This window comes from Bos indicus, chromosome 29, assembly GCF_029378745.1.
Source record: "Bos indicus isolate NIAB-ARS_2022 breed Sahiwal x Tharparkar chromosome 29, NIAB-ARS_B.indTharparkar_mat_pri_1.0, whole genome shotgun sequence".
In the NCBI taxonomy this organism is placed as follows: domain Eukaryota; kingdom Metazoa; phylum Chordata; class Mammalia; order Artiodactyla; family Bovidae; genus Bos; species Bos indicus.
Genome location: NC_091788.1, coordinates 45,919,620 through 45,932,485, shown reverse-complemented (window position 1 = coordinate 45,932,485; position 12,866 = coordinate 45,919,620). Strand labels below are relative to the sequence as shown.

At 56.0% G+C, this 12,866-nt stretch overlaps 1 protein-coding gene across 2 annotated transcripts; it reads left to right on the top strand.

The window, feature by feature from the left end:
- Window positions 1–6,696: 6,696 nt before the first annotated feature.
- Window positions 6,697–12,386, top strand: CABP2 (calcium binding protein 2). 2 transcript variants are annotated; one of them, XM_070782430.1, is made up of 6 exons: window positions 6,697–6,890; window positions 8,960–8,990; window positions 9,832–9,966; window positions 10,659–10,768; window positions 10,868–11,015; window positions 12,134–12,386. In XM_070782430.1, exons 1-6 carry the CDS (start codon window positions 6,726–6,728, stop codon window positions 12,157–12,159), a joined length of 615 nt encoding a protein of 204 aa, XP_070638531.1. In that variant the 5' UTR covers window positions 6,697–6,725; the 3' UTR covers window positions 12,160–12,386. The 2 variants fall into 2 exon arrangements, with proteins under 2 accessions (XP_070638531.1, XP_019810094.1); XM_019954535.2 differs by lacking the exon at window positions 6,697–6,890 and adding an exon at window positions 7,294–7,745.
- The last annotated feature ends 480 nt before the right edge of the window (window positions 12,387–12,866 follow it).

The following is a 12,866-nucleotide window of genomic DNA, read 5'->3' as shown; positions in this document are numbered from 1 at the left end:
TTTTACAAGAGGCTCCCACACTCAGCACCGGGCCGCCACTACCGGCCTCCTCACCGCACCTGAACACAGCATCCTCAGGGCCCCCAGAGGGCCAGGACTGAGCGCCCCAGCACCGGCACACAGTAGGTGCTCCATAAATGCTTTTTGCTTGAATGAATGCTATTTCAATAAACACCCATTTCCGCAGCCTGTCTCCTTTATAATAATAGCAAACCCTCAGGGACTGAGGGCTGCCGCTGAGAAATTTACACCTATTACAACCCTAAGACTTGGTCCTGTTCAGATCCCATCTTACAGAGGAGGAAACTGAAACACAGAGTGATGTTCCCAAGGTCAGAGGGCTAGTGAATACATCGGGTTGGATTCAGGGCATCACCTTCAATCCTCACGGTCTTCTGCAGGGCCTTGTTATTGACTACGTCTAAGGGCTCTGTATGCATAAGGCAATGGCACCCCACTCCAGTACTCTAGTCTAGGAAATCCCATGGACAGAGGAGCCTGGTAGGCTACAGTCCATGGGGTTGCTGGGAGTTGGACATGACTGAGCAGCTTCACTTTCACTTTTCACTTTCATGCATTGGAGAAGGAAATGGAAACCCACTCCAGTGTTCTTGCCTGGAGAATCCCAGGGACAGGGGAGCCTGGTGGGCTGCCGTCTATGGGGTCGTACAGAGTCGGACATGACTGAAGCGACTTAGCAGCAGCAGCAGCAGCAAGGGCTCTGTAAGAGGCTTCCTAGGTAGCTTAGTGGTAAAGAATCCGCCTGCCAATGCAGGAGACATGAATTCAATCCCAGGATCGGGAAGATCTCCTGGAGAAGGAAATGGCAACCCACTCCAGTATCCTTGCCTAGGAAATCCCATGGACAGAGAAGCCTGGTGGGCTACAGTCCATGGGGTTGCAAAGAGTCAGACACGAATTAGCGACTAAACAACAACTCTTCAAATACAGGCTGAAGGGATACGGGTGAGTGGAAAGACAGATGAACTGGAGTGAGCAAGACTTTCTGGGCCTGGGAGGGCTGTGTCTTTCCAGGCGGGGCCTGTACCAGCCTCCCTCTGGGCCCATCTGCACCCGCAGCCCGGTTCTCATGGCTGCCCCTTCCTGGTGCTGGGGGTGGCAGTGGGTGGGGTCCTCCTTGGTAACTGGCGCCTGACTGAGCCTGGTTTTCCCATCAGAGCCACCCGAAAGAGGAAGCTGTCCTTCCCCGGGTGTAGAAGTATCCAGCCCAAGTGTGGGAAAACCCCAGGCAAGCCCGATTAGGAGCATCCCTGAGCCTCATGGAGCCCACAGCTGGAAGCGGGTGGGGGAGGTGGCCCCAGAGCTGGGATCTATCCCTGACTCACAGCTGCAGGAACATCTGCCCAGCACTTAGCAGCTTACAAAGAGCTTTTGCATAAATGGTTTCATGTTATCTCCACCGCAGCCTGGGAGGAACGGGGTCATGTTCCCATTATGCAGAAGAGGACACCAAGGCTCAGAAAGACTCAGTTACCCGCTCTGGCCTGACATGCCTGTGCTCCTTCTGTGCACAAGCATCACACACCTGGGAGCCTGGAGACACCCTGCCAGCCGGCAGGCCACCTGCCAGCTCACACCCCAGCCGTCATGACTCCGGCCCGCAGGGCAGGCCTTAGCACCATGCTGCAGTGTTCTGCTGACTGCTTTTACCCACAGTCCTCTGGCTCCCCCAGCCCAGCCTGTGGTCTAGCTTTGTGGCCACCCTGGGGCCTCTTCCTCTGAGGCCCAGAGCACAGCTTTCCCAGTTGCATGGGGCAGGCAGCTTCCTGTGTCCATCCCCCACCTCCAGTCCATGTATATGTCAGCCCCTGTCTTTGGTGGAGTTTAAAGTATATGTCGGAGAAGGCAATGGCACCCCACTCCAGTACCCTTGCCTGGAGAACCCCATGGACAGAGGAGCCTGGTGGGCTGCAGTCCATGGGGTCTCTAAGGGTCGGACACGACTGAGCGACTTCACGTTCACTTTTCACTTTCATGCATTGGAGAAGGAAATGGCAACCCACTCCAGTGTTCTTGCCTGGAGAATCCCAGGGACAGGGGAGCCTGGTGGGCTGCCGTCTATGGGGTCGCACAGAGTCAGACATGACTGAAGCGACTTAGCAGCAGCAGCAGCAAAGTATATGTAAGAGCTTTATTGCTACACAAAATTCACCCTTACAAAGTGTATGTTCTGTAGGTTTTGGTATATTCAGTGTTGTGTGATCATCACCACTAATTCCAGAGCATTTTCATCACTCCAAAAAGAAACCCTGGATTCATTAGCCATCACGCCTCATTCCCCCTCCTGCCATCCCTACCTGGAGAATCCCATAGACGGAGGAGCATGGTGGGCTACAGTCCCAAAGAGTCAGACACGACTGAGTGACTGACACGCACGCACACCATCTATTTTGTCACTATGGATTTGCCTCTTTGGGGTATTTCATAAAAATGGAATCATACACGATGTGGCCTTTCACGTCCGGCTGCTTTCCCTTAGCATAATGTCTTCAAGCTTCATCCATGTTGTAGGATGGGTCAGGACATCATTTCTATCTATGGCCAAATAATATTCCATTGTCTGGACATATGCATTTTGTTTACCCACTTATGTATTAATGGACATTTGGGTTGCTTCATTTTTTTACTGTTATGAGTAACACCTTCCCTGATAGCTCAGTTGGTAAAGAATCTGCCCGCAATACTGGAGACCCTGGTTCGATTCCTGGGTGGGACGATCTGCTGGAGAAGGGATAGGCTACCTACTCCAGTATTCTTGGGCTTCCCTGGTGGCTCAGCTGCTAAAGAATCCGCCCACAATGAGGGAGACCTGGGTTCGATCCCTGGATTGGGAAGATCCCCTGGAGAAGGGAAAGGCTATCCACTCCAGTATTCTGGCCTGGAGAATTCCAGGGGTCACAAAGAGTCAGACACATCTGAGCAACTTTCACTTTATGAACCTTGTAACACTGTTATACACAAGTTTTTGTGTGGACTTATCAATTCCCCTGGGTATACACCTAAATGTGAAATTGCTGAGTCACGTGGTAACTCATTTTGAGGAACTGCCAAACTCTTTTCCAAAGTGGCTGCACCATTGTATAAGCCCAGCAGCGGCCTGTGAAGGTTCCAACTTCTCCTCATTCTCACCAATGATTGTTACTGCTCGTCTGTTTCACTGTAGCTGTCCTGGTGAGTGTGTGTATAACTTACGTGATATCTTACCACCGGCCACGCCTGGGTTTGGCTTGTGGGGAACTGGGTAGAGAAGGAACCATCATCTTTGCCTTTAGGGGAATTACAACTCAACTCAGAGTAGGAGGAGATAGACACAAGTCTTTTTGTTTTTTTGGCTGTGCTGCGGAGCATGTGGAATCTTAGTTCCCCAACCAGGGATCAAACTCACACCCCTTGCATTGGTAGTGCAGAGTCTTAACCATTGGACCACCAGGGAAGTCCCCAAGCACAGGTCTTTATCACACATTGATTAGTGTGTCTCAGCAATGATTGGACTGGACATAAGGGAAGACACTGAAACAAGTACAATATGGTCTTTACCCTAATGAACTCTTTGACTAAAGAATGTAAGACCTTCAACAGCAAGACCATCCACCCAGCCTCCATTTATCTGTCTGTCCATCTATATACCCATCTACCCAGTTATTCAGTTGGTTAAGAATCCACCTGCAATGCAGGAGACCCTGGTTTGATTCCTGGGTCAGGAAGATCCTCTGGAGAAGGGATAGGCTACCCACTCCAGTATTCTTGGGCTTCCCTTGTGGCCCAGCTGGTAAAGAATCCGCCTGCAATGCAGGAGACCTGGGTTCAATCCCTGGGTTGGGAAGATCCCCTGGAGAAGGGAAAGGAACCCACTCCAGTGTTCTGGCCTGGAGAATTCCATGGACTGTATAGTCCATGGGGTCGCAGAGTCAGACACAACTGAGTGACTTTCACTTTCACCCAGTTATTCAGCCATTCGACAACCAAACATTAGACCAGTAGTCCATCAAAACATCTACCTGTCCGTTTACCCACCATCTCATTTACCCAGCCGCTACTCATTTACCTACACAATCATCCTCTACTTGTCTGTACCTCCATCTTTCCATTCACCCATCTATCCATCCAACCAACCATCTGTCTATGAAACCATTAGCCATCAAATCATCTACCCATCCTTCCATGAAGTCACCCAACTGTCCATCCATTCATTCATCCAACTTCCCATCTATCTTCTCAACTATACATCCACCTGTCCATTTATTCATCCTTCCATCCATGTTTGTCTATCCATCCAGCTTCTCAATTGTTCATCCTTCCCACCACCAACCATTCAAACCCATCAAATCATCTGGCAACCAATCCAACCACTCACTTATCTACCAAACCATCCATCCATTCATTTGTCCACCACTGATCCACCTGGGCATCTTGGACCCTGGAGTTGGACATGAAGGCTTTGCTCCTTCATTGAAAATGCTTCCAGCTCACATACCCTGACCAGTGATAGTCCCCACTTCTTTGGCTTATACTTTGGGACACATTTCTCAACACTTCCCCACCTTCTTAGCAGGTTATTTGGACATGGATTCTTTCATCTCATGTGACATGCACAGTTTTTTGAGCCTTTCCAATACACCAGGAACCTGATTGGTCTTTTCTCATTTAATTTTCACAAAGGCACCATGAGGCAAATACTAGGTCAATCCCTATTTTCCAGATAAGGAAACTTTCTTACCCACTTTCCGTAAGGAAAGTAAGACTCAGAGAGATGAAATACCTTGCGTAGGGTCACACAGCAAATGCAGGGGAGATCCCAGGCCTGCGGGTCCATTCTAAGACCATGCAGAAAACAGGAGAATTCTCTAAGGGATGTTTGCAGTCCCTCTGGGGATGCTGTGCACGCCTGGCCTCTGGGAGGAGCTGTGACCCAGGGTGCAGAGGGACTGAAGGATGCTGAAGCTGAGCCTTCAAATGGTCAACATGAATGGTCACAATGAGCCACCCTTGACCACCGGCCGGCATCCACTGGCCTCTCAACCCTGGCCTTTGCTCAGATTCACTCAGGGCTCTGTGGAGGCCGTTCCCTCTGCCTGCAAGTCCACCCGCCCCGCTTCATGTGGTCACTCCCATCATCCCTCTGGTCTCGGCTCACAGGTCACTTCCCCAGCCCCTATCCAATCAAGGTCCCCACGCTCCTTCTCTGACAGCCGGTCAGGCCCTTCCCTGTGCTCACCCCTCCAGTCGGCTCTGAAGGTGCAAACCAGGTGGGAGGGCCCAGGAAGGTGCACAGCAGAGGGTCCACAAACATTTGCTGAAATCGAGTCTCCTGGGAGTTTTCTCCGACCTCTTGTGGCCTTTGCAGGGGTTACAAGCCCTTCCTCCCTCCTGAAGGCCTCCACCCACAGACCCTGTTGGATTCCAGCGCCTTGGAACACCCCATGTTCACAGCTGGTCCCTGCTTGGGACCCTGGGACTCACCCAGGTAAACATCAGTGGGCAATGCTTAGAATGTTGCCCATCTGCCCATCTCCCCCATGAAGCCTTCCTGATGCCTAGGTCCCTGCCCCAAAGCTCTTGGAGACTGTCTCTCGGCCCTTTTCTGAATTAGATGTGCCTGAAAGCAGGGGTCTGTCGTGTTGGCCCAGGGCTGGATCCCGGCAGACCTTTAGTGTTTACAAAAGAAATACATGAATGGATGGCCATGCTCTGGCAAGAGAGGCCAGCGCCACCAGCTCAGGTGGCAGGTGCTTGGTGGGATCTGGTTCCCTTGGACAAAGGCCGGTGCGGGGGACAGGTGAATAAATCATGAGGGGCCCGGAGCAGGGCCGGGGCAGGACAACTGACCTCATTCTGGGAGGTGAGGAGCCGGCAGCTGGGTGGTAAGTGGGTTAGGGGCAAAACCTGGGGGGAGGGGCACACAAGAGGCCGCTGCAGGCTGCCTGGCCCACCCTCACCCTTCTCCCCAAGAAGCAGGAAGTTGGAGGTCGGCACAGGTTAGGTGGGAGGTGCGGGCGGAAGTGGGGTGGTGGGCAAGTGCAGAGATACCCCAGGGCTCTGGGTTGGGGAAAGGGGGGCAGATCTGGGATGGGGCTTAGGGGGATGGTTTTTCCAGAGTCCAAGAGCCATCCTGGGAGAGGGCATCCTACGGAGAACAGGAAGAGCAAGAATGCACAGACAGAAAGAGGGACAGACTGATATGGGAAAGAGTCTCACCCAACAGAGGGAGGCAACTGACAAAGAGATGGGCACAAGTGGGCAGAAGGACCCACAGGAACACAGCTGGGCAGATGTCAGCAGGGGGCAGGGGGTGGAGCGAGAACGGCGGGTGAGATAGACACAGAGAGACCCCCCGGAGCAGAGGGGCCAGGGAGGGGCAGAGAACAACACAGACTCAGAGGCGGAGGGGCATATGGGGAGATGAGCAGAGAGGCCGCTGTGACGCGAGGAGCCCCGGGCACGGTCTGTGGCAGCCTGAGCGCGGTGGGTGTCAAGGTAGGGTTTCAGGGAGGGGCTGTGTGAGGGGTCCAGGGAGCTAGGAAAGATGGGGTTCTTGGAGGGCCTGGGGCCCACCAGCCCCTGGAGCCGGAAAGAGGAAGAAGAGTAGCAGGGACCCTGCGGGAACCACACCTGCAGCTGCCCACAAGGCCACCCTCCCGCAGGCCCTGGGAAAGTGGAGTGGGCAGTGCCCCTCAGACGGCAGGAGGTGCCAAGCGCTCGTCTCCATGGCCCTTCCCCAGGGCCCGGCAGATGGCAGCCTCCCCACGGGGGACCCCACCTCCTCCGAGGTCACGCCAGGGCCTAGCCGGGCCCCTGCCAGCCCAGCAGCCACCAGGCGGCGGGCACTCCTTCGGGAACTGGAGGCTCAGGTGCAGGCCGCCTATGGGCAGGTAAAGGGGGCCGGGGTGTGGGGTCATCCTCAGCTGAGGGAACCGTGAGGGAACAGCGGGGACCGCACGCCTTAGCCGGGGCCCCACAGGACAAACCCAGGGCTGAGCCCAGGGAGGGGAGCTCAGACATGCACTCTGATGGATGGGCCAGCAGCCACTCAGCTGTCCAGAGAGAGGCTGGCATCCCCCACAACCTCTGCCATCACTGAGCCCTGTTTCCAGACCGCAGAGCCCAGTCAGCTGTCCTTAGGTCCTCGCCTAAGTAGCCAGGCTGGGGCAGGTCCAGGCAGGGGTGCCGAGGGCAGGCAGGTTGGGCGGATGCTCTGAGGTGACAGCAGGGGTCCAGCTGGGAGGGGCAGGTGCTTCCTGGGTCTGCCATTTCCTGGAGAGATGATCCAGCCCACCCTGGCAATCAAGGCACCTGGCTTCCTCCTCCCAGGTCTAGGCACTGCTTCTGAAGACATTAAATCTCTCCAGATTGGGCTGGAGGGAGAGAATGCTGGAGAGGGCGTGTCTGCAAGACCCTCAGGAGTGAGCACGGGGAAGCTGTGCCTTCCAGGGGGGGCCTTGCGCCCCAAGTGGCCACCCTCACCAGCAGAGATGCTCAGAGATAATCCCAGATTAGGACCCAAGCCCCTGTGCCCCGGGCTCCCCGCCTGCCCACCCGCCCGCGATCTTCCCCACAAAACCCTCGGAAAATCCCCTGCAGTGATCTCAGACTCTCACTGGGAGCTGGTGGGAGCCCACAGCATCCTCTGAGGCCCAGCCTTGGGCTGCCCCAGGGACTCCAGGACTGGCATGGTTCAAGGGCCCATGGGAAACTGTGCCAAGCGGCCCCGGCACCGGGCGCCTAAGGTAGGAGGGTTAAGGGGGAGAAGCAAGGCCGGGAGGCTGGGCTGGACCCTGAAAGGGTCTGATGGGGTGGGCAGGGCCCGACTGGGGTCACAGGTGGGCACAGCAGGGGGATGAGTGGGTTGGCGCCCCCCACTGTCGACCAAGATCTTCCCTGGCAGACCCCAGACTCTGACCCATCATAGTCTTGGCTCCTGCAGATCTCTGGGCCTTCTGCTGCCAAGCTTGTCAGGCCCCCCAACTGCCCATCCAACTGCCCCCTTCCTGCTGCTGCCCTTGCCCTCTGGAGTGACCATGGCCCTGTGCCTTGCCCCCTTTCTGGGCCTCGGTTTGCCCCACTGAACAGTAAGGGAGTGGACCCTTCTCGTCGAGAGTGTTGATGGTGAGGTTCCACTGTCCTGTGCTGGGTTCTAACAACGGGAGAGGCTGGCAAGTGAGGGTGGAGAGGGGTCACTGCCCCAGCTCATGGCTGGCTCTGCTGCAGGACCGCTGGCAGTGGCCTGGCTCCCCCCCAGGGGGGTCCCGCCATGGCCTGGGCCCCAGCCCCAGTCCCGAGGAGCCGGGGGCCCCTGGGCCGGGCGTCCAGGGCTACTCCGTGCTCAGCAGCGTGGTGGGGCCCGCCTGCATCTTTCTGCGGCCCAGCATCGCCGCCACCCAGCTCGTATGTACGGCCACCACCTGCCTGCCTCCGGTCCCTACCCTTGCCCCCACGTCTTGCCTCTCCTTGAGTGGGGGGGAGAGGACTGAGTGGGGATCTCAGAGCAAAGGCTCACAGATCTAGGAATGTGGGGGACAGAGAGGCATGGAGAAACAGACATAAGATCAAAACGGGGGGGGGGCCTGGGGAAACAGGCCAGGAAAGAGAGAAGAGGGGGGCAGAGAGTGTCTCAGAGAAACAGCGGCGACAGGAGCCACCAAGGGGATGGGCAGGGAAGAGACAGGGCCCCCAAAGAGGAATAGAGAGAACAAGAGAGACATGGCCAAGCCGGAGGGTCTGCCCAACCCCAGCTCCACCTCTGGCTAATGGAGCTCCAGGAGCGGGGCACAGGGGACAGGAAGGGGGGCCCAGATGCCCAGCCCATCAGCATGAATGGTGGGAGGGAAGGAGTGCCTGCATGTTGTGGGGCTGAGTGGGGGGCCCCAGAGAACAAGAAAGAGGAGGTGCAGGTACCTAGGGGGTTGTCCAGGGAATTCTTAACCCTTCTGTCTTCCCTCAGGACCGGGAGCTGCGGCCAGAGGAGATTGAAGGTAAAGGCTTGGGGAAAGAACTATAGTTTCCAGAGTGGGGGGCACTGGGTGGGGGTCTGAGCAGTCTCCAGGAGGACCTGGGAGCAAGCAGGCTGGAGGGGATCCAAGCGGGAAGATGGGGACCAGACTGAGCAGGGTGGGGTTGAGAGAACCCCAAGCTGTCAGTTTCCTGCTTCTATTTGCCCAGCGGGACATGGTCCCCCTTTTATTCATCCAGCGAACACTTCCTGGGTGCCCACTGTGGGCCTGGCCCAGTTCTGAGTACCGGGAAACGTGGCCAACCAGATAGATCTGGACTGTGTCCTCTGGAGAGAGATGTCAACAGGTCAACTGCCAGTACAAATGGTGCTATGCACTCTCAAGGAAGTGATCCGAAGAGCCAGAGGGGACTGAATTAAGAGGGAAGACCTCCTTGAATAGGTGGCATAAAGACCAAGAATGTTCCAGAATGTGAGCTCCATGAGGTCAAGGACTGTTTTTTCCTTTCTCTTTCTTTCTCACCTCCTTCACTCTCTCCTTTCTTTCTTTCCTTCCTCTCTTCCTTCCTTCTTTTCTTTCTCCCTTTCTCTCTTTCTTCCCCTCCCTCTCTCTTTCTCTCCTTCATCTTTTTCTTTCTTCACTGCCACATCTGCAGTACCGAGAGTAGCGCTTGGCACAGAGCAGATGTCCCTTAAATATTTGCAGAGTGAATGAAAGGAATGACATTTGCAAAGACCCTGGGGTAGCAAAGAGAAACAACTGTTTAGAAAGCAGGGCATGACAGGACCAAGGTGAGAAGGTCTAATCCAGGCTGGGGTCCCAGGGGACATGCAGAAAGGCCTGACCCCGCCCTGCCTGGCAGAGCTGCAGGCCGCCTTCCAGGAGTTTGACAGAGACCGGGACGGCTACATCGGCTACCAGGAGCTTGGGGCCTGCATGCGGACACTGGGCTACATGCCCACCGAGATGGAGCTCATCGAGATCTCCCAGCAAATCAGTACGTGCCTGAGACCTGTCCCACCCCCAGTTCTCCAGTGGCCATGACCACGGTCAGGGCAGCCGGGCAGCTCAGGGAACCGAGGTGGCTACACAGGTTGGCTCCCAGAACCTGGGATTTTGGTCGTTCTCACGGCAAGCTCTCTGCCTCCAGAGATCTCACCATCCCCCGTGAGGTGGGTGGGTCAAGGGCTAGCATGCCCACTTTTTAGATGAGGCAACAGTCTCCGCTAGTGGTAAAGAAACTGCCTATCAACGGAGCAGACTTAAGAGACCGGGGTTCAAACCCTAGGTTGGGAAGATCCTCTGGAGAAGAAAATAGCAACCCCACTCCAGTACTCTTGTCTGGGAAATCCCATGGACAGAGGAGACTGGCGGGCTGCAGTCCATGGGGTCACAAAGAGTTGGACACAACTGAAGCGACTTAGCACTCAGCCAGTCTCTGAAAGGTCCCCGTGACTTGCCTAAGGTCACACAGCCAGGTCACTGGAGTCAGGAACTTGAGCCCAACTGAGCTCTTCAGGAAAATTAAGGGAAGCCAGCAGGAGACACAGCCTAGGAGACCCCGAGGGAGGGAAAGGCCCATTCAGTGGGGCGGGGAGAGGGACACAGGCCAGGAGGGGAGGGCGGAGGAGGCCAGGGCTGGGCAGGGGTCTCTGATGGTTCCGGGTCTCTTCTGGGCGTGGCCCCCAGGTGGCGGGAAGGTGGACTTTGAAGACTTTGTGGAGCTGATGGGCCCCAAGCTGCTAGCGGAGACCGCGGACATGATCGGCGTCCGGGAGCTGCGGGACGCCTTCCGGGAGGTGGGGTCCCCGGGGCCGGGGCGGGCGGGGCCTGCGTGTCGGCGGTGAGGGCGGGGCCGCGCGAATGAATGACTGGTTCGTGACCCGGTGTCGCCGCAGTTCGACACCAACGGGGACGGCTGCATCAGCCTGGGTGAGCTCCGGGCGGCCCTGAAGGCCCTGCTGGGAGAGCGGCTCAGCCAGCGGGAGGTGGACGAGATCCTCCGCGACATTGACCTCAACGGGGACGGCCTGGTGGACTTCGAAGGTACAGCCCACCGCTCCCCCACGCTCAGCACCGCGGACCCTGCGCGAGTTTTCACAGAGGAAGAGCCTCAAGCGCTGTGTGTGTGCCAGGCTCTGTGCTAAGCACACCTATCTCCTCTGCCGGCTAACCATCAGGAGAACCTGGGAGGAAGCCAGGCTTAACCCCACAAGGAGGAGAAAGTCGGTTCTTAGGGAAGCGAGGGTGCTTAGCAAAAGAAGTGGATGGAGCCAGCGTCTAGATCCAGGAAGCCTACCCCTTCCCAACAGAGGGAAAACAAGGATTAAATAATAAAAGGAAGCCAAGGAAAGTAAAGTCTTCCCTCATAGCTCAGCTGGTAAAGAATCCACCCGCAATGCAGGAGACCCCAGTTTGATTCCTGGGGTCGGGAAGATCTGCGGGAGAAGGGACAGACTACCCACTCCAGTATTCTTGGGCTTCCGTTGTGGCTCAGCTGGTAAAAAAAATCCACCTACAATGCAGGCGACCTGGGTTCGATCCGTGGGTTGGGAAGATCCCCTGGAGAAGGGAAAGGCTACCCACTCCAGTATTCTGGCCTGGAGAATTCCATGGACTGTATAGTCCATGGGGTCGAAAAGAGTCAAACACAACTGAGAAACTTTCACTTTCACAGAAAGTCAGGGCTTCCTTGGTGGCTCAGATGGTAAAGAATCTGCCTGCAATGCAGGAAACCAAGGTTCAATCCCTGGGTCAAGAAGATCCCCTGGAGAAGGCAATGGCTACCCACTCCAGTATTCTTGCTTGGAGTAGTCCATGGACAGAGGAGTCTGGTGGGTTACAGTTCATAGGGTCACAACGAGTCAGACTCAACTGAGTGACTAACACACATAAGGAAAGTCAGTGTGTAGAAATTTTCCAAGGTAGGCCCAAAAGTGTTCCCGAGCTTCCTAGCAGCCAAAGCAAAGAGGAAAGTAGGTTCAGTTACAAGATTTTTTTTTCCCCCATAAGACAAAGCCCCTCTTCTCCACCAAATTCAGGGGACTCCATTGCAGGTCCTGCCCTTGACCACACCCCCTCCCACCTCGAAGCCAGTATCTTCGCCTCACTCCAGGGTGTCGAGGTCCAGAGAGCAGACTGAAATGTTGGCTTTGTCCTGGCAGAGTTTGTGCGAATGATGTCTCGCTGAGCCTGCACAGAAGCTGGAAGCAGCAGACAGGACTTGGGACCAGAGCCACTGCCTGCCAGTGTGTTCTTGGAGCCCCTCACCTCCAGCTTGGACCCCTCCCCCTCTTCTCCCTGCCCTGGCCAGTGTGCGCAGCCCTTGCCTGCAACACCTCCACCCCCCTCCTCCACCAAGCCCCCTTGCCCAGCTCTGTTTCTCTGACAATAAAGCATGTTCGAGCTGGGGACACAGCTTCCACTGCTCACTTGTTCATCCTGCAGGTATCTGGCCCTCAAAGTGAAGTCCTCTTGATTGTGAACTTTGGGTGGGTAAGGGGCCCTCCCTAGATCCTGCAGCCAGCCCAGAGCAAGTACTGGGAAATGTTCCCAAATGAGTAAACCCAACCTGTTTCTCCCAGAGGTGGGTGCATGGTGGCCCCTCACCCTGTGAAGTGCTCTTCTGGATCCAAGGTTACAACCGAAGACCATGTGCCTAAGGGCTTCTCCCAAGCTCCTTCCCATTTCCTCTTAGAGGGGCACAGCTCAGAGCTCCCTGCAAGAAAGAACTTGCTGGTGGGCTGCAGGGGGTGAGGGAGCTGACAGGCCCCTTCAGGATATATCTCAGCCTTTGGGCACACACCTCACTCTTCCCCGGAGCCTGCAGCCACTGACCGCGCACACAAGTGGGCTCTGTTCCAAGCTCCCCGCTCTAGTTTAGCCGAGGTGTGGTCA